This window comes from Macrotis lagotis, chromosome 3 (genome assembly GCF_037893015.1).
Source record: "Macrotis lagotis isolate mMagLag1 chromosome 3, bilby.v1.9.chrom.fasta, whole genome shotgun sequence".
Taxonomy (NCBI): Eukaryota; Metazoa; Chordata; class Mammalia; order Peramelemorphia; family Peramelidae; genus Macrotis; species Macrotis lagotis.
This window is the reverse complement of record NC_133660.1, coordinates 7,744,388-7,770,259: the sequence shown is the minus strand read 5'-3', so window position 1 is coordinate 7,770,259 and position 25,872 is coordinate 7,744,388. Positions and strand designations below refer to the sequence as shown.

General features: G+C 35.1%; 1 protein-coding gene across 1 annotated transcript in view; it reads left to right on the top strand.

Moving 5' to 3' along the window:
* The window catches only part of STPG2 (sperm tail PG-rich repeat containing 2), a 405,935-nt gene that overhangs the window by 43,288 nt on the left and 336,775 nt on the right, over positions 1-25,872 (top strand). Inside the window, exon 6 of the mRNA XM_074228044.1 lies at positions 2,973-3,085. Coding sequence (XP_074084145.1) covers positions 2,973-3,085 — 113 coding nt within the window. The remainder of the gene's footprint in view (positions 1-2,972; positions 3,086-25,872) is intronic.

The window sequence follows — 25,872 nt, the reverse complement described above, 5'->3', positions numbered from 1 at the left end:
TTTGCTAATGATCTACCAAGTTGACAGTGACCTTGAGACTGATGACAACATTTATTTACATTAAGAGATTGGTGATTTAGAATTATTCAAAGTGCATTGATATGTTTTCATTTTATGTCAGGATTTTTAAAAGCCTTTAATCTTTATTAAGGATAGGATATTTTACTTTTGAAAACTGGGCTAGTGAATTAAGCAGGAGTAAATTTATATCATTTTCAATTCATGTTTTTAATTTTTTAAAATTTTTTAGGTTTTTGCAAGGCAAATGGGCTTAAATGGCTTGCCCAAGGCCATGCAGCTAGGTAATTATTAGGTGTCTGAGACCAGATTTTAACCCAGGTACTCCTGACTCCATGCCCAGTGCTTTATCCACTACGCCATCTAGCTGCCCCCATTCATGTTTTTTAATAAGAAATTATTTTGTGTTCATGTATTAGGTTAAAAAAAATTTAATATTCTTAAAAGTCTGAATTTACCATATAATTTGACTTCCTTTCGTCTTTTTCTATTGCATGTGAAGGCTCCAAGTACAATGATTCCTTTTAAGTTCCTCCTGGCTTAAAAATTTTTTTAGTAAATTCTCATATAAACATTTTATTTCAAAGGTATATAAGGAAGGGCAGCTTGGTGGTGCAGTGGATAGAGCACTGGGCATGGACTTAGGAGGACCTGAGTTCAGATTTGGCCCTGGATAATTAATATGACCTTGGGCAAGACATTTAACCCCATTGGAACTGATTCAAATTTATGACTTGAGCCATTCTCCAATTATTAAGTGACTGTGTGAACCAAATAAGTAGTTCTCTAGGGAAGAAATCAAATATGTCTAGTCAAAGTAAAAAATTTTCCAAATCACTAATAATTAGAGCATGGGTGTCCCAATCTTTTAACTGTTCTGGGATGCATTGCCCAGAAATAGCTTGCTAAGGGATGCATATAGAAATTCACATTTATTTATTACTACATTGTAACCCATCATTGCCAATGAGTAGAATAATTAAATGTAATCATATAATAAAATACAATGTAATAAAGTATAGTAATAAAAATGAGTATAACAAAATATGTTTGAAACAAAAACTAAGAACATGTCATTTTTAATGTGAACACTTGAGTTTGCTTTTTCAAGATGCTCATCTCAAATTTTTGCTCTATTTTTACTCTTTGTATGCTTCATACAGGAAAAAAATATTGCTTACAAATATAGGTAGTCACCAAAAGTTACATGAAAAGGAATATTCATGAAATACCATATGTACTCCCTCATTCCTACATTTTTCCTTCACTTCATGTAGTCCACATGAATAGACTTTGAAGACTGTATGCAACCCACAGGATTCAGGTTGGTTACACCTGAATTAGAGAAATGTAAAATTCAAAAGGCACTCGAGGTTTTATCTCACAATTATCCAACTGGCAAAGGTGACAAAAGAGGAATGACAAATGTTGTACAGGACTGTGGGAAAGGAGGAACTCTACTTTTGATACAGCTATGAATTAAGTCGGTCATTTTAAAAAACAAATTGAAATTATACCTCCAAATTTACTACAATATGCCTACCCTTTGACCACAAAACACTAAGCTGGTGTCCTGAAGAGATTAAGGAAATAAAAAGTCCTACATGTATAATACATATATATATATATATATATATATACATATATATATATATGTCTTTTTATGGGGGGGAAGATGCTCATTAATTAAAGAAATGCTAATTATCTAGAGTATATAAATGTAATGGACTACTTTCAAGCTGTAAGAGATTCTTAAAGAGACAGTGTCAGAGAATTGTAGAAAGACTTGTATTTATACAATAACCATATGACAAAACCAAACAGTTCTGAAAGACTTTGAAAGAATAATGATTAAGCATGGTTTCAAAGAACTAATGAATATTAGCCATCTCCTGACATAAAAATATGGAGAATAAGACACTTATTTTTGAATATGGCCAACATAGGAATTTGTTTTGGTTTACTATGGAAATTTATTTATTTTAAAAAGATTTTATTTTGAGTGTTACAATTTTTCCCTAATCTTACTTCCCTCCCCCCACTCCCCACAGAAGGCAGTCTGTTAGTCTTTACATTGTTTCCATGGTATACATTGATCCAAATTGAGTGTGATGAGAGAGAAATCATATCCTTAAGGAAGAAACATAAAGTATAAGAGATAGTAAGATCAGACAATAAGATATCAATTTTTTTCCTTCTAAATTAAAGGTAATAGTCCTTGGTCTCCACAGTTCTTTCTCTGGATACAGATGGTATTTTCCATTGCAGACAGCCCCAAATTGTCCCTGTTGCACTAATGGAATGGGCAAGTCCATCAAGGTTGATCATCACCCCCATGTTGCTATGAGGGTATACAGTGTTTTTCTGGTTCTGCTCATCTTCCTTAGCATCAGTTCATACAAATTCCTCCAGGCTGCCCTGAATGCCCATCCCTCCTGGTTTCTAATAGAACATTAGTGCTATGAATATTTATTTATAAGGGTTTTGATTTTTGTGGAGGAGGGAAAGTAGAAAAAAATAAATGCTTGATTCTTGAAAGAAACATAACTGAAAATATATCTTGAAGTAAATTAAGCAAACCAAAAGGAAAATTAGCAATTATAAAATAGCTTTTTTAATCAGTATTCACTCAAAATCAAGGCTCATAAACCATCCCCAATGTTTACTTTTGCTAAATCATTAATTCAAAGGAAGAGATATTTAATCAAATACTATAGAAGATTAGGCGTCATGGAAAGGTCTTCTGAGTACATATTCAGTCAGAAAACAAGAATTTATTAAATGCTGACTGTGTGCTAGATATTGACAATATAAACCTCTAATTGAATTGTATAACAATGTTTAATTTTAAAGAACTGATACTGATTCATATTTCAGATTTGAATTTTCTACTGATTTGGGTGAAGGAAAAGCTTCACTTATATATGATTTGACAGTCTTTATTTACTTTTTAGAATGCTGCAGGATCAACTTTGAAATACAAAGGAGTACATTTTGGCAGCCAGTCAGGAAGACGAGATTTTCCAATTCTGCAAGGACCTGGACCTGGGGAGTATGATATAGTTCAGTAAGTAAACTAGACAAATGATTTCAGTTTAGCCCTTTATTATAAAATGCCAATAATCCTGCTCCTTGGTTTTTCAGTTATGAAATAAGTCATGGAAGTCAATTCAGGAAAGGTATATAAATAGAATGTTTTTTTTAAAAATGAGAACTTAAAAATCAAAAGTAGAGCATTAGAAATGGGAATCAAGAAAATTTTTATAATTATATTTGGTTGAATTTCTAAGATGGAACCATGATGATGACATGAAACTAGGAAACTCCCAGAGCTTTTCCTGAAACAGCTTTGAATAAAGTCTCTAAATAGATCCTAGAGCAACGAATTCACAAAAAACAGTGAAACAATTCTTCAACAAGAAATCTTGGAGGAACTTCAGAAGAAGATCTGTCAAATGTGGGAAAGGTGGGGAGCATAGACCAAGGTATGCAGAAGAGCTGGTAAATCAAAGAAAGACCTTCAGCCAGAGTGTAGCTCAGATCCCTGGCTCAACAGACTAGCTGTCAGGGTCCCAATCCCAGGTCACAGAGCAAGGTTTGAGTCCTGGAGTGCCAATACATCATTGGGCTACCCTAGCTCAGGGACCAAACCCCGAAGACTGGGAATGCCAAAATAGATAGCCAGGGATAAGATCCCTGGCCCCCAGCACAAAAAGCTTGGGACTGTCACCCATCATACAGGAGCAGAGGTCAACTATCAAAATGAGCAAAAATATCTCCCCCAAAACAGTGACCCACAGCTATAATTCTGATAGGGATGATAAAAAATTCCATCCCAGAAGAGAAAAGCAGTAACAAAAATGCCTACATGTGAAACCTCAAAGAAGTTTATAAATTGGTCATAGATATAAAAGAACTCTTGAAAGAACTCCAAAAGGATTTTAAAAGCTAAAAAAGAGAGGAAGACGAAAAAATGGAAAAAAAGAAATGAGAGTCATGCAGGGGAATTATGAAAAATTGGCTGAGGAAAATAATTGTTAAAGTAAATTTGACCAGCTGGAAAATAATATCGACTAATTGGAAAAGAAAAGCAATTCATCTAAAAGTAAAAGTAACCAACTGGAAAAGGAAACACTAAAGCTAAACTGAAAAAAATAAAACCCTGAAAACTGGAATTGAGAAATGGAAATGACTCACTCTATGAGACACCAAGATTCCAAACAAAACCAAAAGCCTGAAAGAATAGCAGAAAATGTAAAGTACCTCTTAGGAAAAATGACCAATCTGGAAAATGAATCCAGGAGAGATAATTTATTAATTATTGGTCTAACTGAAAGCTATCTGAAAAAGGTCCTGGACAAAATCTTGCAGGAAATTATCATGGAAAACTGAACTAATAGCCTGGAACAAGAACATAAATTTGTCCTTGAAAGAATCCAGTGCTCACCCCTGAAAAAGATCCGGAAATAAAAACCTCTATATAATATTGTAGCCAAATTTCAGAATTCTCAGCTAAAGGAGGAAATATTACAAACAGCCCCAAAGAAGCAATTTAAATACCAGGGAATCACAAGATTAGAGAAGATTTATCAGCTTCAGCATTAAAGATCAGAAAGTCTGGAATAAGAAATTCTAGAAGGCATAGGAGCTTGAATTACAACCAAGAATCAACTACTCTGCAAAATTCAGCAGATGCTTTCTTGAGGATAGATGAATTTTCAACAACGTAGAAAACTTCCAAACTTCTCTGATAAAAAGACCAAAACTGAACGGAAAACTTGATCTTCAAGTATAGGACTCAAGAAATGCATAAAAAGGTAAACAGAAAGGGGAAAACTATTAGTAAGACTAAACTGGGTATTTCCTTACACAGGAAGATAATACTTATGGTATTAGGATGCTTATTGCTTATGAGAATTGTACTTCTCTCAGGACAGTTAAATAGATTATACTATGATAGAGGGAATGAGTACAAGACAGTTATTTATTTTTTTTATTTTATTTTAGGTTTTTGCAAGGCAAATGGGGTTAAGTGGCTTGCCCAAGGCCACACAGCTAGGTAATTATTAAGTGTCTGAGATCGGATTTGAACCCAGGTACTCCTGACTACAGGGCCAGTGCTTTATCCACTGTGCCACCTAGTCGGCCCAGTACAAGACAGTTATAAAACAATTAGGTCATGGGGGGAAAAAGGATTATGTTGGAAGAAGAAAGCATTAAAGGATAAATAGCACTTCAGGAAGAGGCCAAAGGACTGGATGTAGTAGAGGGAAAGAAGGAAGGGAGTGAACACTGAGTAAATTTACTTGCAACAGACTTGACTCAGAGGGAATACCATACATTCCCAGCTGGGTTCAGAAATTTTTCCTATCCTATAGGGAAAAAGGGGAGATAAGGGAAAGAAAAAGCAAGAAGGAGATGATAAAAGGGAGGGGGGGGAATAAAAGTTAAAGTTATAAAAAGGAATAAAAAGGGAAAAGCAGAAGAAAAGGTATGTAGTTGATAAGAGGGAGGACAGATTGAGGGAGGCAATACTCAAAAGCAAAACACTGATGAGGAATAAGGGGAAAGCAGAGAGAAAAGTATAAACAGGGAAAATAGGATGGAGGGAAATACAAAATTAGTAATCATAACTGTATATGAAGATGGGATGAACTCTCATAAAATAGAAGCAGCAGAGTGGATTAAAAGCTAGAATCCTACAATATGTTGTCATGAAATAATTTGAAGCAAAAAGATGCACACAGGGTGAGTAGAATATATTTACTTCATCTGAAGTAAAAAAAGCAGGGGTAGCAATCTTGATGTCAAACAAAGCAAAAGCAAAACTATATCTCATTAAAAGGCATAAGGAAGGAAACTACATCTTTTTAAAAGATACCATAAGGAATGAAGTAATATCAGTATTCAACCTATACCTATGTTTCCCCTTATGTAAGATGCATCTTAATTTTGGGCCTGAAATTTGGAAAAAAATTTATTGCATACAACTCATCACTGTCAAAATTCCAATCCATTAGCTTGTCCTCATCTGTGTTTGATGATGATTCACTGTCTTCATATATTGCTTCATCCTCAGTTCCATCTATGGCATTTGAAATGCACACTTCTTAAATGACTTGACAATGATCTCAATTTTGATATTATCCTAGGCTCTTTTATAAAAAAAATTATTTATTTATTTTGAATTTTACAATTTTCCCCCTAATCTCTCTTCCCTCCTCTCATCCCTCACAGAAGTTAGTCTGTTAGTCTTTACATTGTTTCCATGGTATGCATTGATCTAAGTTGAATGTAATGAGAGAAATCATATCCTTAAGGAGAAAAAAATAAAGTATAAGAAATAGCAAAATTACATAATTAAGATAACTTTTTTTAAAATTAAAGGTAATAGTTTTTGGACTTTGTTCAAACTCCACAATTCTTTCTCTGGATACAGATGGCATTTTCCATATACCCTAAAATTGTGCCTGATTGTTGCACAGAGGGAATGAGCACATTAAGGTTTTTCATCACCCCCATGTTGTTGTTTGGGTGTACAATATTCTTTTGGTTTTGCTCATCTCACTCAGCATCAGTTCGTGCAAATTCTTCCAGGTTTCCCTGAATTCCCATCACTCCTGGTTTCTAATAGAACAATAGTGTTCTGTGGCATACATATACCACAGTTTGCTAAGCTATTCCCCATTTGAAGGACATTTACTTGATTTCCAATTCTTTGCCACCACAAACAGGGCCGCTATGAATATTTTAGTACAATTGATGTTTTTACTCTTTTTCATCATCTCTTCAGGGTATAGACCCAGTAGTAGTATTGCTGGATCAAGGGGTATGCACATTTTTGTTGCCCTTTGGGCATAATTCCAAATTGCTCTCCCGAAAAGTTGGATGAGTTCACAGTTCCACCAGTAGTGTATTAGTGTTCCAGATTTCCCACATCCCTTCCAACATTGATCATTGTCCTTTCTGGCCATATTGACCATTCTGAGAGGTGTGAGGTGGTACCTCAGAGATGCTTTAATTTGCATCTCTCTAATATTTAGAGCAATTTTTCATGACTATGGATTGCTTTGATTTCCTCATCTGTAAATTGCCATTGCATATCCTTTCACCATCTGTCAATTGTATCCCAGGATCTTTTCACCCAGGTACAAACTTCTCCTTTAGTTGGTTTCTTCACTCTTCCAGCTGGTGTCAAATTGTCCCCAGAAGACTTCATCCATTGCTTCCATTTGTCTCTCATGGCAACTTTGAAGGGTTTGTTAATGCTGACATCAAGTGATTGGAACTGAGATATCAAGCCTCCAGGTATGATGGCAAGTATTGTTTTTTGCTCTGCAGCAATCATCTTTGTGTTTGTTGTTATGTGTGCCCTGAATGGATCAAGTACCAATAGATAGGTTTGCATAAGGACCCACCTGTTTTCCTGCTCCAAATTTTCTCAACCAGACCATCCTGATGCATTCAACCAGTCATGAACATGGACAATCACTTCTCAAAGAATGTCTATGGCATTGTTTTGCATTTGAAAATTAGCATAGGAGGCAACTTGGTTCCACTGACACAACAAACTAGAAAAACTGCATACATAATGGTTCTTTTCATGTCCACTTGTCTTCACAATTACAGTTTCACCTCCTTCTTATCAACAGTTCTGTTACTTGGCATATCACATTGAAGGGGCACTTTGTCCATATATGCAATCTGTCCCAACTCAAACTGATGTGTCTTCTGACACTGAGTGACAAAGTAATGAAATTTAAGGACCTTCTACTCATAGCTTTCAGGCATCTGGTGTGTACACATGCTTAGTCCATGAAGCACCAATTGTGTCCTCCTTTGAAATCAGTAATTTCTTTTTCATCAGAAATTCTTCTTGACTCATGCTGAACCATCTTTGTGGACACAGGAATTCCAATTGCCCTTTGCTCTTCAATCCATAGTTTCAGTTCCCTCTCTAAATCAGGTCATTTTTCTGACTTGCCTCTCATGGCCTTCTTCTACCACAGCATTTTCAGTAGCTCAGTTTTCCCCATAACCAGTCTTGGATTGTGGACCAAACTTATGTTCAGCAGCATGATTTCCATTCACTTTTGCAAACTGGATCACTTTGAACTTGAATTCAGCACTGTGGGAAAATATTTTCTGAACCATTTCTGGACAGAATATAGGAAAACATAATCTAATATACCTATAACAAATGCAAGACTGAGCACAAAGACAAGTGTGAAAAAGTGGGAAATACAAGTAAAAAAAATCTACAACCACTGTATAAGATGCTCTCAGTTTTTAGACCCCCAATTTTTCGCAAAAAGGGTATATATGTCTTATACATGGGGAAGAGTGGTATATATAAATTGGTATGGCATCATAGATGACAAAACTATACTAGTAGGGAACTTTAACCTCATCTCAGAATTAGATAAATCTAACCACAAAATAGACAAGAAGGAAATTAAGGAGGTGAATAGTATTTTAGAAAAAATAACTAGGGGGGCGGCTAGGTAGCACAGTGGATAAAGCACCGGCCCTGGAGTCAGGAGTACCTGGGTTCAAATCCGGTCTCAGACACTTAATTAATTACATAGCTGTGTGGCCTTGGGCAAGCCACTTAACCCCATTTACCTTGCAAAATCCTAAAAAAAAAAGAAAAAATAACTAGGACAGATCTCTGGAGAAAATTAAATGAGAATAGAGAGAGATATGCCTTCTCTGTGGTACATGGCACTTATGCAAAAATTGACCATGTTTTAGGGATGAAAAAATTCACACTCAAATGCAGAAAGGTAGATCATGATGCAATAAAAATGACATGTAGTAAAGGGCCTTGGAAATATAAACTAAAATTATTTGGAAACTAAACAGACTAATATTAAAGAATGAGTGGATCAAAAAACAAATCATAGAAATAATAATTTTGGAGCAACATTTTCTCTCTTTCTTAGCACCATTTTCTCAACTTCCAGTGCACCATGAGAACCAAATGGAGGAAGAAGCAAATTCAAAGACTGAAATGCAAAAGGAAAAAGATGAGACAAAAGTCCAAGTAACTAGACTGTGCAACCACAGAAGCCATAGGATCAGAGTTGGAAAGACCTTTAGTAACATTATCAGGAAGGCAGAAACCTTCAGGAGACATCATTCACCCTATGAAAGAATCTATTAGCTCAACCATCTGATAAAGGACTCTTAGCTCCATTTGACACCTCCCTAAAATAAAGAACATGCAATCTTTTAATGCAAATTTTACCTACTTGTCTTTTGATATTGTGTCATGGGACTCTTGTCATTCTGTACTGATTGTTTTCTTTGTAGCTAAGTGTAGCACAACTGTATAATAAATCCTCAAAACTTTCTTTTTGGAAAAAAAAAGAAATAATAATTTCATTGAAGACAATAGCTACAGTGAGACATCATACCAAAACTTGTGGGATGCAGCCAAAGAAGTCTTTTTTTAGGATTTTGCAAGGCAAATGGGGCTAAGTGGCTTGCCCAAGGTCACACAGCTAGGTAATTATTAAGTGTCTGAGGCTAGATTTGAACTCAGGTACTCCTGACTCCAGGACCAGTACTCTATCCACTATCCACTGTTCCACCTAGCTGCCCCCAAAGCAGTTTTTTTTATGATTTTAACATTTTATTTGTTTTCCAATTATATACAATAGTAATATGTACCCATCATTTTTTTGCAAGGCTCTGAATTCTATAATTTTTCCCCCCTCCTCCCTTCCTTCCCCACCCCAAAGGCTATCTGACAGTCTCTACATTGTTTCCTTGCCATACATTGATGTAAATTGAATGTTATAAGAGTAAACATATAGGAAACCTCAAGAATAGAGAGAGAGAGAGAAAAAAAATGTACTTTAGTCTGTGTTCAGATTTCAGTGGCTCTGTCTGTGGGGTGAGTTGCTTTCCCTATCATAAGTCCACCAGAGAAGTTGCTTCAATATTTTTCCCTCAGTTGCTATTACTAGCTGTACCTCTACTCTATCTCACCCAACTCTCATTTATTCTATTCTCTTCTTTCATCTGGGCCCTGTCCAAAAGTGTATTGCATGTGAGTATCCTCTCTCTTGATCTTCCCTCTCTTCTATCACCTATTCCCCCTTCCCTCCCCCCATTCCCCCTCATCCTGTACCTTGCCTCCCATCCTTCTCCAGGGCAAGACAGATTTCCTCACCCTATTAAGTGTTGCATGTCATTTCTTCTTTGAGCCATTTCCGATGAGAATGAAGGCTCACTCATTTCCCCTTGCCTTCCCCCCCTCATTGAAAAAGCTTTTTTTTGACTCTTGTATGAAATCTCTCACCTTCTTCATCATCTCCTTTTCCTTCCTCCCAGTACTTTCCCCCATTGCCCATTGACTCCATCCCTTTACCACATCATACCATTATATTCTGCTCCTTCCTATGTCTTGTCTATATATGCTCCTTCTAACAGTTCTTATAAATGAGAGAGTTCATATGAGTTATCAATATCTTCTTCCCGTGCAGGAATACAAACAGTTCAACATCATCAAGTTCCTCATAGTTAGATCCTCTCTTCCACCCCCTGAACCACTATGGTTCACCAGAGTCCTGTACTTGGAGATGAAACTTTCTGTTCAGCTCTGGTCATCTCCTTAGGAAAGTTTGAAAGTCCCCTGTTTTATTCAAAGTCCATCTTTTTCCCTTGAAAGAGGATGTTCAGTTTTGCTGGGTAGTTGATTCTCGGTTGTAAACCAAGATCTTTTGCCTTCTAGAATATCATATTCCAATCCCTATGAGCCCTTAATATAGATGCTACCAGATCCTGTCTAATCCTGACTATGGAGTCTTGGTAGCTGAATTGTCTGTTTCTGGCAGCTTTTAGAATTTTCTCTTTGATTTGGGAGTTTTGGAATTTGGCTATAATATTCCTGGAAGTTTTTCTTTTGGGATCTCTTTCAGGAGGTGACTGGTGAATTCTCTCGATTTCTATTGTACCTTCTGCTTCTAGGATTTCAAGGCAATTTTGCTGTATTATTTCTTGAAAGATTAAGTCTAGGCTCTTCTGGTCGTGGATTTCAGATAGTCCAATAATTTTAAAATTATTTCTTCTGGATCTGTTTTCAAGGTCAGTTGTTTGTCCAATGAGATATTTTGCATTTTCTTCAAATTTTTGACTTTTTTGGAAGAATTTTATTTCTTCCTGCTTTCTTGCAAAGTCTTCAGCTTCCTTTATTTCCATTTTGCACTTGAAGCAGTTATTTTCTTCAGAGAGCTTTTTTATCTCCTTTTCCAGCTGGCCAATTCAGCTTTTGAAAGCATTCTTCTCCTCATTTGCCTTTTGTTTTGCTTTTTTCATTAGGCCTAAACTGGTTTTTAACACATTATTTTCTTCAGTATCTTTTTGTATTTCTTTTACCAAGCTTTTGATTTGGTTTTCATGATTTTTCTGCATGGTTCTCATTTCTCCTCCCAAATTTTCCTGCACTTCCCTTAATTGCTTTTCAAAGTTTTTTTTTTTTTTTTTGAGCTCATCTACAGTCTGTGCCAATCTTCTCTTTCTCTTGGAGGTTTTGGATACTGAAACTTCGATTTTGTCATCATCTGAGTATGTGTTTTGATCTTCCATAGGACTAAAGTAATTCTCTATGGTCAGATCCTTCTATTTCTGTTTTTTACTCATTTCCTCAGCTCAAGACTAGTTTACAGCACTTCCAAGACTTTGGGGTTTTTTTGGGGGGGAAACCCCCACTGGGACCTTTATTCCTCCAAGGTCTTATGCTCTCTAGCCCATGCTTTGATATGTAGATAACCACAGCACTGCCCTCTGCCCTGAGGCTATAAGGCAGGATCCAGCTATCTTAGTATGGAAGCCCAAACTGCACCCTGGGTCTAAGTGTAGGCAAACAGCAGAGTCCTACCCCAGGGAGAGCAGGGAAATCTCTGCAGACTTCCCTTACCCTCTCTGGATGTGCAGGCTGCTTTCTCCCAATTCTTGCTGCAGGTTCTCTCACCCCTGCTCCTCACTCCATGCTCATCCAGGTTCAGCAGAGTTCTCTCACTGCCCTTTCAGGCTCTTGTGCATGATCTCTGGGCTGGGCTGGGCTTTGTTGGACTGGGCTGCACTGGGGCTTTTTTCCCAACCCCAGTCCTGGTGAAGCACACCTTTCTCGCTGAACTTCTAAGTTATCTTTGACTGGGAAAATGTATCACTCAGTCTTTCTGTGGGTTCTGCCCCTCTAAATTTTGGCTAGAGCCATCCTTTGTTTTTTGGGGGTTTGGGGGTCAGAGTTGTCAGGGAATGCTGCCTTCACACCACCATCTTGGCTCTGCCCCCCCAAATCAGCTTTTTTTAAAATTTATTTTTATTAAAGATATTATTTGAGTTTTACAATTTTCCCCATCTTAACTTCCTCCCCTCCACTGAAAGCAATCTGGCAGTCTTTACTTTGTTTCCATGTTGTACATTGATCCAAATTGAGTGTGATGAGAGAGAAAAATCATATCCTTAAGGAAGAGACAAAAAGTCTAAGAAATAACAAGATCTGACAATGAGATATCTGTTTCTTTTTTTCTAAATTAAAGGGAATAGTCTTTGAACTTTGTTCAAACTCCACAGCTCTTTATCTGCATATAGATGGCACTCTCCTTTGCAGACAGCCCAAAATTGTTCCTGATTGTTACACTGATGGAATGAGTGAGTCCTTCAAGGTTGAAAATTGCCCCCATGTTGCTGTTAGGGTATACAGTTTTGTTTTTGTTTTTTGGTTCTGCTCATCTCACTCAGCATCAGTTTGTGCAAATTCTTCCAGGTTTCCCTGAATTCCCATCACTCCTGGTTTCTAATAGAACAATAGTGTTCTGTGGCATACATATACCACAGTTTGCTAAGCTATTCCCCATTTGAAGGACATTTACTTGATTTCCAATTCTTTGCCACCACAAACAGGGCCGCTATGAATATTTTAGTACAATTGATGTTTTTACTCTTTTTCATCATCTCTTCAGGGTATAGACCCAGTAGTGGTATTGCTGGGTCAAAGGGTATGTTCATTTTTGTTGCCCTTTGGGCGTAGTTCCACATTTCTTTCCAGAAAGGTTGGATGAGTTCACAGCTCCACCAACAGTGTAATAGTGTCCCAGATTTCCCACAACCTGTCCAACAATGATCATTATCCTTTCTGGTCATATTGGCCAGTCTGAGAGGTGTGAGGTGGTACCTCAGAGAAGCTTTAATTTGCATTTCTCTAATAATGATTTAGAGCAATTTTTATATGGCTGTGGATTGCTTTGATCTCATCTGTAAATTACCTTTGCATATCCTTTGACCATTTGTCAACTGGGGAATGGTTTTTGTTTAAAAAATATGACTCAGTTCTCTGTATATTTTAGAAATGAGTCCTTTGTCAGAATCATTAGTTGTAAAGATTCTTTCCCAATTTACTACATTTCTTTGATCTTGGTTATATTGGTTTTATCTGTGCAAAAGCTTTTTAATTTAATGTAATTGAAATCATCTAGTTGGTTTTTGGTGATGTTCTCCCACTCTTCCTTAGTCATAAATTGCTCCCCTTTCCATAGATCTGACAGGTGAACTAGCCCTTTTTTTATGTCTAAATCCTGTAACCATTTGGATCTTATCTTAGTAAAGGGTATTAGGTGTTGGTCTAATCTAAGTTTCTTCCATACTAACTTCCAATTTTCCCAGCAGTTTTTATCAAAGAGAGAGTTTTTTATCCCAATAGCTGGACTCTTTGGGTTTATCAAACAGCAGATTACTAAAATTGTCTCCTGCTTTTGCACCTAGTCTCTTCCGCTGGTCCGCCACTCTATTTCTTAGTCAATGCCAAACAGTTTTGATGACTGATACTTTATAATGTAATTTTAGATCAGGTAGGAAGGGTTAAGCCCCCTTCTTTTGTACTTTTTTTTCATTAAGTTCCTGGAAATTCTTGACTTTTTATTTCTCCATATGAATTTACTTACAATTTTTTCTAACTCATTAAAGTAACTTTTTGGAATTTTGATAGGTAGGGCACTAAACAGGTAGTTTAGTTTTGGTAGAATTGTCATTTTTATTATATTATTTATTATTTATTTATTATATTAGCTGGGTAGGTAGGTAGTATCCATGAGCAGTTGATATTTGCCCAGTTATTTAAATCTGATTTAATTTGTGTGAGAACTATTTTATGATTGTGTTCAAAAAAGTTTCTGAGTCTGTCTTGGCAAATAGACTCCCAGGTATTTTATATTGTTTGAGGTTACTTTGAATGGGATTTCTCTTTCTAGCTCTTTTTGCTATATCTTGCTAGACATATATAGAAAAGTTGAGGATTTATGAGGGTTTATTTTATAACCTGCCACTTTACTAAAATTGCTAATTGTTTCCAGTAGATTTTTGGATGATTTCTTGGGATTCTCTAGGTAGACCATCATGTCATCTGCAAAGAGTGTGATTTTTGTCTCTTCCTTCCCAATTCTAATTCCTTCAATTTCTTTTTCTTCTCTACTTGCTGAAGCTAACATTTCTAAGACAATATTGAATAGTAGTGGTGATAATGAGCACCCTTGTTTCACCCTGATCTTATTGGGAATGCCTCTAACCTCTCCCCATTTAATATAATACTTGTTGATGGTTTCAGATAGATACTGCTAATTATTCTAAACAACAATCCTACACTCTCTAGTGTTTTTAGTAGGCATGGATGCTGTATTTTGTCCAAAGCTTTTTCAGCATCTATTGATATTATCATAGAATTTCTGATAGGTTTGTTATTGATATAATTGAGTATACTAACAGTTTTCCTAATATTGAACCAACGCTGCATTCCTGGGATAAATCCTACTTGATCATAATGTATTATCCTAGTGATAACTTGTTGTAATCATTTTGCTAAGATTTTATTTAAGATTTTTACATCTATATTCGTCAGGGAGATAGGTCTATAATTTTCCTTATCTGTTCTAACTCTTCCTGGTTTAGGTAACAGCACCATATTGGTTTGATAGAAAGAGTTAGGCAGAGTTCCATCTGTCCCTATTTTTACAAAGAATTTATATAGAATTGGAACCAATTGTTCCTTAAATGTTTGGTAGAATTCACTTGTGAATCCATCAGGCCCTGGAGATTTTTTCTTAGGGAGTTCAATGATGGCTTGTTGAATTTGTTTTTCTTAGATAGGGTTGTTTAGGTATTTAATCTCTTCTTCATTTAACCCGAGCAACTTATATTTTTGTCAATATTCATCCATTTCACTTAGATTATCAAATTTATTGGCATAGAGTTGGGCAAAATAATTTTGTATTTTTACTTTAATTTCCTCATTTTAAAGGAAATTTTCTTGCATGAATAAAATAGAGAAAGAGGACATCAACAAATTGGTCATACAACTAAAAAAAGCTAGAAAAAGAACAAATTAAAAATACCCAATTAATATGAAATTAGAAATTTTAAAATCAGAGAAATTGATAAAATCAAAAGTAAGAAAACTGCTGAACAGATAAAAGTAAGAGTTGGTTTTATGAGAAAAACCAATGAAATAGATAAACCTTTAGACAATTTGATTAAAAAGAAAAGAAATTCAAATTACCAATATAAAAGTTGAAAAGGTTGAATTCACCATTAGTGAGGAGTAAATTGAAGTAATCTTGCAGAGCTATTTTGCTCAAGTATGCTAATAAATATATATTTTGGTAAATATTCATCTATTTCACTTAGATGAATATTTTCCAAAATATAAATTGCTCAGATTAACTAAAGAGGAAATTAAATACTTAAATAATCCCATTTCAGAAAAAAGAAATTGAAAAAGTCATCCATGAATTCCCTAGGGAAAAAACCTCTAGGACCAGAAAGATTTACAATTGAATTCTATCAAACATTTAAAGAACAATTTGACACCGATATGGTGCTGATAGCAGAAAGAGTCAAAATAGATTTTTTTTAAGTTTTTGCAAGGCAATGGGGTTAAGTGGCTTGCCCAAGGCCACCCAGCTAGGTAATTATTACGTGTCCGAGGCTGGATTTGAACTCTGGTACTCCTGACTCCAGGGCCAGTGCTCTATCCACTGCACCACCTAGCTGCCCCCAAAATAGACTTTCAATTACGATAATTATAGACTAATCTTCCCAATGAATATTAATGCAAAAACTTTAAATAAAATTTTAGTAAAGAGATTACAGCAATTTATCACTCGACTAGTACACTATAAGCACATAGGATTTATACCAGGTATGCAGGAATGGTTCAATAGTAGGAAAATAACCAGCATAATTAACAGTATCAATAACAAAATTAACAGAAATCATATGATTATATGAAAAAGTCTTTGACAAAATACAGCATTCATTCCTTATAAAAATGCTGGAGAGTTTAGGAATAAATGGAGTTTTCCTTAAAATGATAAGCAATATCCATCTAAAACTATCAGGAAGTATTATATGTATTGAGGATAAACTAGAGGCATTCCCAGTAAGATGAGGGGTGAACCAAGGATGCCCATTATCACCACTATTAGTCAGTTTTGTATTAGCAATGTTAGATTTAGCAATAAGAAAAGAAAAAAATTGAAGGAATTAGAATAGGCAATGAAGAAACAAAACTTTTACTTTTTGCAGATGATAATGATGGTATCTTAGAGAACCCTAGAAAATCAACTAAAACTACTTTAAGGAATTAGTAACTTTAACAAAGTTGTAGAATATAAAATAAACCCACATAAATCATCATTTCTATATATTATCATCAAAGTCAACAGCAATAAATAAAAAAGAAAAATTCCATTTAAATCTACCTCCCAAGACAAACCCAGAAACTATATGAACACAATTCCAAAACATTTTTCACTCAAAGTCAGATCTCAACAGTAGGAAAAATGTCAGTTGCTCATGTTTAGGCAGAGCTAATAAAATAATGACAATTCTAGCTAAATTAAATTACTTATTCAGCACCACACCAATCACACTACCAAAAAGCTATTTAGCACTAGAGAAAGCAATAACAGAATTTATCTGGAGGAATAAAAGATCAAGAATATCAAGGGAATTGATGAAAAAATGTAAAGGAAGACTACCTAGCCATGCCACATCTAGCTACAGTCATCTGGTAGTCATCAAAACTGGTTCTGACTAAGAATTAGAGTGGTGGATCAGTGGAATAGAATAGGTACAAAAGAAACAGTAGTAAACGACTATGGTGAACTACTCTTTGATAAACCCAAAGGATATCTGGAATAAGAACTCACTCATTGATAAAAACTGCTGAGAAAATTGAAAAGTAGTATGACAACTAGACATAGAACAACATCTGACACCGCACACCAAAAGAAGGTCAAAATGGGTACAGGATTTAGACATAAAGGGTGATTCCTTAAATCAATTAGGAGAACAAGGAAGAGTCTCTCTGTCAGATCTATTGAATGGGGAGAATTTTATGGCCAAACAAGAGATAGAGGATATAACAAATTGAAAAATGAATAATTTCAACTACATTACATTAAAAAGTTTTTTTCACAAAATCAATGCAACCAAGATTAGTAGGAATGCACAAACCTGGCAAACAATTTTCACATTTAGTTTTCTGATAAAGACCTCAGTTCTAAAATATATTGAGAACTGAGTCAGATTTATAAGCATGTCATTCTCCAACTGATAAATGATCAAAAGATATGAATGATTTTCAAATAAATTAAAACTATGTATAGTCATATGAAAAAATTCTCCAATTCATTATTGATTAGAGAAATGCAAATTTCTCATTAGGAACACTAATGCATGGTTAGTGGACCTGTGAACTGATCCAACTATTCTGGAGAGCAATCTGGAACTATACCCAAAGGACTATAAAACTAGCATACCCTTTGATCCAGCAATACCACTACTGGGTCTATATCCCAAAGATATCATAAAAATGAGAAAGGACCCACTTGTACAAAAATATTTATAGCAGCTCTTTGGGTAGAGGCAAAGAATTGGAAATTGATGGGATGCCCATTAATTGGGGAGTGGTTGAACAAGTTGTGGTATATGAATATTATAGAGGACTCTTGTTTTGTAAAAACTCATGAGTGGTCAGACTGTAGAAAAACCTGGAAAGACTTGCGTGAACTGATGCTGAGTGAAGTGTAGAGAGCCAGAAGAACATTGTGCACACTAGCAGCAACATTTTGTGTTGGATCAACTGTGTTGGACGCGCCTTCTCTCAACAGTTCAGTGAACAAGGGCAATCCTGAGAGTCCTGTTATTGAAAATTCCATCCACATATAGATGAAAAATGAAGGAATCCGAATGCAGAGTAAAGTATCCTCAGTTCACTTTTAAAAACTAATTTTACTTTGTTTTCTTTGCATGTTTTCCCCCTCTTAGTTCTACTTCTTTCATAGCATGAGTAACAAGTTAAAACAGAATTTTTATATGTAAAACATATTTGCTGCCACGGTGAATATGGGGAATAAGGGTGGTAGAAAATTATGAACTCATAAGGTTGCAAAAGGATGAATGGTGAAAACTATTTCCATATGATTGGGAAAAATGTTTGAAATCATTTAAAAAATGAACAAAATATGAAAGCAAAAAAATTCTATTTGGTTGAGCAATGCATGTGATTGAGTGATATTAAGTTTAATATGCTGGGAAATCACAGTACATTAAAGAAATTAAAACAGTACTTGGATTTTGGTATTGTTGAAAAGTTTTACCAAGCTTCACTTTCCCTTCAATCATTTAATACTTCACATTAGAGGAATTTTAGAGGAATTCAATTTATTAGCTACTTTCCTTTTGTCAGACAGGCTTGTCCTAAGTTGTATAGTTGATTGCAGCAGAGAAAGTCTTAATTGAAACAAAGGTTACAAGCAAGAATAAATTAAGAATAAAAGTAAAAATTAATGTTTTACATTGTATAGGTTATAACAGTTCTAACCTGACCTATTAGAAAAAAAGACTATTGACTTAGGAAAAGGGGAAATGAATAAAATTAAAAACATTGACTCTGGTGATAGTATTTCTTAGAAGAATTTTACTATTATACATTAGTTGCAAAAAACAAGGTCAAAAGAGTACAATCTCCCTCTCAGTAAATAGATTCCTTTTCTTGTGTGAGTTGGGGAGCAACAGTACTCTGTGCGCCTGGTGCTAGGCTAAGTGCTTTATAGATATCTCATTGAATAATCCTTAATACAATTCTGGGATGGTGGTGCTATTAAGACACTTATTTTACCATTGAGAAAACTGAAGAAAACGGGTTCAGTGACTTGTCCAAGATCACATAGCTAGTATGTGTCTGAGGCTGGAACTGAATTTAGGTCTTTCACTTCTCAGTGCTCCATCCCAGGTGCCACTAGCTGAAGACAAAGAAGCTAAGAACAGTAGAGTTTTAGAAAATAATTTATTTTAATTTATTTTTTCATTTCTCCTTTTTTGTAATTTTTATGTAATTTTTTTAAGATTTTATTTGAGTTTTACAAATTTTTCCCTAATTTTACTCCCCCCCCACAGTAGGCAATTTGCCTGTCTTTACATTGCTTCCATGGTATACATTTATCCAAATTGAATGTGATGAGAGAGAAATTATATCCTTAAGGAAGAAACATAAAGTATAAGAGATAACAAGATCAGACAATAAGATATCAGCTTTTTTTTTTCTAAATTAAAGTTAATAGTCCTTGATCTTTGTTCAAACTCCACAGTTCTTTCTCTGGATACAGATGGTATTCTCCCTTGCACACAGCCCCAAATTGTCCCTGATTGTTGCACTGATGGAATGAATGAGTCCATCAAGGTTGATCACCACTCTCATGTTGCTGTTAGCGTGTACAGTGTTTTTCTGCTTCTGCTCATTTCACTTAGCATCAGTTCATGCAAATCCCTCCATTATTATGTTATATTTGCAAATTATATGTAAAAGCAATTTTTGACATTTGTTGGCTCACTGGATTGCTGAGAATGAAAAGTCATTTACAGCTAATCATCTAACAATATTGCTGTACTTTGGGCAAGGCAGATTTTACTTTGCATCAACTCATTTAAGTCTTTCCAGGTTTTTCTGAGAGCATCCTGCTCATCTTTTCTTATAACACAAATATATTCCATCATAATTACATAGTACAATTTGTTCAGCCATTCTCGAATTGATGAGCATGCCCCCAGTTTCCAGCTTGCTGCCACCAGAAAAGAGTTGTTCTAAATAGTTTCATACATATAGGCCCTTCCCCCCCCCCATTGTTTTTTAATCACATTTTGGATACAGACCTAATGGTGGCATTGATAGGCCAAGAGGTTTGCCCTTTGGGTATAGTTCTAACATAGTTCCACATTGCTCCAAAGAATGACTAAATCAGTTCATAACTCCACCAACAATGCATTAATGTTTCATTTTTCCCACATCCCTTTTTTTTCTCTTTTGTTAGAGCCCCTGATCAGCAAGGGGATTAATTTAGCTCAGGAGAGAAATGAGATGCATATACATGGGTGGGGTTGCTAGCAGAAAACTAGCAGAGCCCTTTACTCACAGTATCAGACAGTTTTAATAGCAGAAAACCACAACATTAGCATACAAGATAAAACAAGTCAATGACATTTCTCACACTTGTGCAGGATGTAACCTAGGTCAAGAAATTCTGCTAAAGGCTATCACACAAGTGAGGTCACAAGTTGACACAGTTGTGTTATCCATGGAAAGCCTTTTGCCCGAGAGTTAGATAAGCCTTGACTGTAGTCATAATAAATAACCTTTCACCTAGACTTTCTCTGGCAGCTCTCAACAGTCTTTCTTCTTTTCTCTCCAATATATGAGGTAGTACCTCAGAAGTATATCTATTTGCATTCCACGAATCAAAAGTGATTTAGAGCACCTTCTGGTTTTAGATAGATTTTACTATATCTGAAATTACTATAAATGAAAAAAAATGTTCATATCTCTTGATCATTTATCATTTGGGGCATGGCTTCTAGTGTTATACATTTGGCTCACTTCTCTATATATTTGGAAATGAGACCTTTATCAGAAATTTTGCTTCAAATTTTTTTCAAAATTAGTTGTTAAATATATTTCCTTCTGTTCCCCATCGCAACCTTGTTAATTTTTTTTTTTTTTTTAGGTTTTTTTGCAAGGCAATGGGGTTAAGTGGCTTGCCCAAGGCTGCCCAACTAGGTAATTATTAACTGTCTCCCACGGCCTTCAGATTTGAACTCTGGTACTCCTGACTTCAGGGCCGGTGCTCTATCCACTGCACCACCTAGCTGACCCTTGATAATTTTATTATCTCTCTCTTTTTTTCTCTGTGCCTCCTTGAAAATGTTTTGCTTCTTGCTATTGCCAACTTTAATTTGCCCTCCCTTCTATCAGAAACCTCCTTATCTTCTCTCCTTTCTCCTCCTATTGTCCTGTAGAGTAAGATAAATTTCTATACCCAATTGAGTGTACATATTATTCCCTCTTGGAGCCAATTCTGATGAGAGTAAAGTTCACTCACTTGCTGTCCACCTCCCCATCTTTCCCTCAACTGTAAAAGCTTCCTTGCCTCTTTTATATGAGAAAATTTACCCTACTTTACCTCTCCTTTTCCCTTTTCCCAATACATTTGTCTTCCTTACCCCTTAATTTTGTTTTTTTGCTATTATCTGTGCAAATTCAACTCACACCCCAGCTCTCTGACTATATATTCCTGTGTTTTGTGCCAGCTGGCTAACTTATACTACTCATAAGCTATTGCTTGACTCAGTCCGGCTGTAGTCAAGTTCTCAGGTGAACGTTGAAGAGATGGGAGACAAAGACGGCAAGTTCTCCATTTATTTTACAGAATCCAAGGGCTTAAATATCCCCTTAGTTCTTGGTTGAGTCCCAGTTCACGTGTCATTCTCCAAGTAGCCAATCAAACAATGCCTCCTTGCTGGTGGACAGCAGATGATAAAAGTTTACTTCCTCAGGCTAGTATTCCCACACAGTATTACCATCACAGGCTTAGTGTTTTCACACAATGTTTCAGGAGGTGCCAGAATGTAAGGAACAGATGAGAAGATCCGGAGAGCCAACCCAGGTGAGTAGACCACAGTGTATGTGGGCAGGAGGAACTATGTTCCTGTGACCCTCAACAGTCCCTTACACTCCTGACTGCCCTAATAATGAGAAAATTTTTGTTACAAGTATCATCTTCCCATGTAGAAATGTATACAGTTTAACTTTATTAAGTCCCTTATGACTACCCTTTTCTGTTAATTTTTTAATGCTTCTTTTGAGTCTTGTATTAAAAGGTCAAATTTTCTATTCATCTCTGGTCTTTTTATTAAGAATGCTTGAAAGTTCTATATTTCATTGAATGTCCATTCACCCCCCCCCCCCGAAAGATTATATTCAGTTTGGCTAGGTAGGTGATTCTTGGTTGTAATCCTAACTCCTTCCCTCGCATTCTGAACCCTTCAATTCTTTAAAGTATTAGCTGCTGAATCTTGTGTAATCTTGCCAGTAGTTCCACAATATTTCAATTGCTTCTTTCTTCCAGTATTTTCTCCTTGATCTGGAATTTAGCTATAATATTTCTGGGAATTTTAATTTGGGAATCTCCTTAAGAAGGTGATTGATGACTCCTTTCAATTTCAGATAAAGTAGGGCAAGTTTCCTGCCTCTTTTTTTCATCCTAGCTTTTAGGTGGTCCAAAAAATTTTATATTATCACTCCTGAATCTATTTTCCAGGTTAATTGTTTTCCCAGTGAGATATTTCATGTTGTCTTTCATTTTTCTTTAGTGAACTTTTGTATGTCCTTTTCCATTTGTTCAATTCTACTTTTTAATGAGTTTCCCTTCTGTGAATGTTTGTGCCTTTTTTTCTGTTTGGAATTCTGCTTTTGGAGGTATTCTTCTACTCATTGACTTTTTTGTACTTGTTTTACATTTTACCTATTCTGTTTTTTTAGTTGTTATTTTCTTCAGTTCTTTTGTTTCTCCTTTACCAAGCTATTGACTTTTTTTTCATGATTTTCTTGCTTCACTTGCATTTTTCTTCCCCATTTTTCTTTTATTTCTTTTACTTGATTTTCCAAATCCTTTTTGAGTTCTCCCACAGCCTGAGATCAGTTCATATTTTTCTTGGAAGCTTCGGATGTTGGAGCTTTGATTTTTTAAAATTTTCTTCTGAGTGTATATTTTTGTTTTTTCCTTTTTACTAGAATACCTTTCTGTGATCAGAATTTTTTTTTGTAGTTTGCTCATTTTCCAGTCTATTTCTTGACTTTTCACTCTTTGTTAGTGTAGGCCTTTGCTTACAGGATGGAGGGCACACTGTCCCAAACTTCCGAAGTTTTACTTTCAGAGATTCTTTTAAGAAAAACTTTACACTTTCAAGTAATCTAAATTATGTATTTTAACTTTTGTAGTTGTCTCTGTCTCTGGTTAATATATCTTATACTCTATGAGAGGTATATGATTTGTTTCTCTTCTAAGTTTTTTTATAGTATGATCTTTAATATTAACCATTTATTTAGACTGTATTTTGAAGTGTGGTTATGAAGTGTTGTTTTAAGTCTAATTTCTGCCTGATCAGTTTTTTTTAACAATTGTTATCAAATATGGAAGTTTTTCTTAGTTAGCTAAGATATTTTCCACTTTACTGGGTTATTGAGTTCTATCATTTTTTTAATCTCCCTTGCCTACTCTGTTCCAATGATATATCTAGCTCTCTCTTCTTTAACTGATATCAAGAGATTTTGATAGCTGTGCTTTATAATTTAATTTGAGGTTTGTGAGTCCTATTTCCCTTTCATTGTTACTTTTTTCCCATCATTTCACTTGATATAGATTTTTTTGGAAAGGTTTTTCCATAAAAACTTTTCTAAAAAATGTATTTTATATCTTTTTTTGGTATCTTCTTGATAATTTGATTACTATAAGTTTAAAAATGTTAAATAATTTTGGTAATATTGCCATGTTTGTTATATTGGCACAATCTAACCCTAAACAATGTTAACCTAGTTTTTACTGAGTCTTTTCTAAGCTGGGCATGACAAAGCATGTCAGAAACAAGAGTGCCAGGAAGTCAGTTAGCAATTTATTAATTACTTTATTTGTAAGGAACTGATTTGCCAATCACGTGATTATTCCATTCCTTGTAGCTCCACCTTGCTGTTGTGGAGTCAGATATATGATGATAAATGGGAAGGTGAATTGTAGAGCAATCAGATTTAGGACTTGAGTGATCTTCCAAGGACAAGTCCACCATGCAGAACAATACAACAATTACTATCCAAGTTGGAGCCCTGTAAGAATGACAAGGTTGATTGTATAGTTTTGGGTTGTACAATACAGAACAGAACAGGGCTAACCCATTTCACTTAAAACAGGTAAATGAATCCAGGACTTGCTTTGAGTAAAGCAAATTACTAGTTTGTTTTCACTGTTTTTTCAGATCCAGAGCCTGCCATGAAAAGGATCTCTAGAAACTAAATTATTATTATTATTGTTAAATTCATTACATATATCATATTGATCAGTATAAAACCCATATCTTGACAGCACTAAATATTTCCCCAATTATTTAGATTGTCCTTTAATCCTTTAAAGAGTAAATGAATCTATAAAAATCTTTTATGAGTTTTGGGAGGTTGATCCTCAGATATTTTATGCATTTTATAGTTATTTAAAAAGGAATTTTCCTTTCTGTTATTGATTCTTGTGGTTTTTTTGATATTATATAGAAATGCTGTAAAGTTTTTGAGGATTTAGCCTGCAACTTTGCTGAAGCTATTATCTCTGGTAATATATTTACTGATTTTGGGGGAATTTTCAAGTAAGCCATCATTATAGAAGTAAATAGGAATAGTTTTATCTCCTTTTTATCACTTAAATTCTTTTTATCTTATTGCTATTACTTTTCTAGAACTTTATCAAGTAATAGTGGAGAGCATCAGCATTCTTGCTTTAGTTTGATATTTATTTGAAAAATCAATTCTGATATATCACCATTGCATATGATGCTTGCTTTTGAGACAACCATGTGGATTTGTATGTTTTGTTTTTAATATATTTAACCATATTGATTATTTTCCTAATGTTGAGCTGTCCTTGCATCCTTAATATAAATCCTATTTGATTTTAATGAATGATATTGAGTCAATGTTCAATAATGATATTGATCTGTAGTTTTCTTTCTGTGTTTTATCTTTCCCTGGCTTAAGCATTAGGATTTAAATCTAATAAAAGAATTCTGATTGGGTTCTTTTTTAGTTTTTTAGAATAATTTGTAATGTATGGGTCCTAACTGTTCTTTAAAAGTTTGATATAATTCCCTTGTGATTCATCAAGTCCAGGAGATTTTTCCTTTCATAGTTCTTTTGTAACTAAATTTAATTACTTTTTCAGATTGGGTTATTTAAAACATTTCTCTGGTCTTCTGATAGTTTGAAAATAATCCTCTATTTTTTTGTGTTCTAAGTTTTGTTAGCATATAACTGAATAATATGTTTTGTCTTTTCTTTTTCTTTGGGGGTGGGTGGGGATGAATGGCATTCTTTATCAAAAGTCCATTAGAGAAATTACTTCAACGTTTTTATTTTCCCATAGTTGCTATTGCTCTTTGTATTTCCCTGAATCCTGTTGCCCCCCCATCCCTATTTATTCCATTTTCTATCTCCTTTTATCCTGACCTTCTTCAAAAGTGTGTTGCATCTGACAAAACTCTCCCATGATCTTCCATTTCTTCTTTCATCTATGCTCCCCTTTTCCTCCTCCTGTTTCCTTTCTCCCATCCTTTTCCTCTCCTATTTTCCTTTAGGGTAAGATAGATTTCTATAACCAAGTAGTGTTATTCTTTCCTCTCTGAGCCACTTCCAATGAGAGTAAGGCTCACTCACTCCCACTTACCTCACCCCTTGTCCACTACTACAAAAGCTTTTTC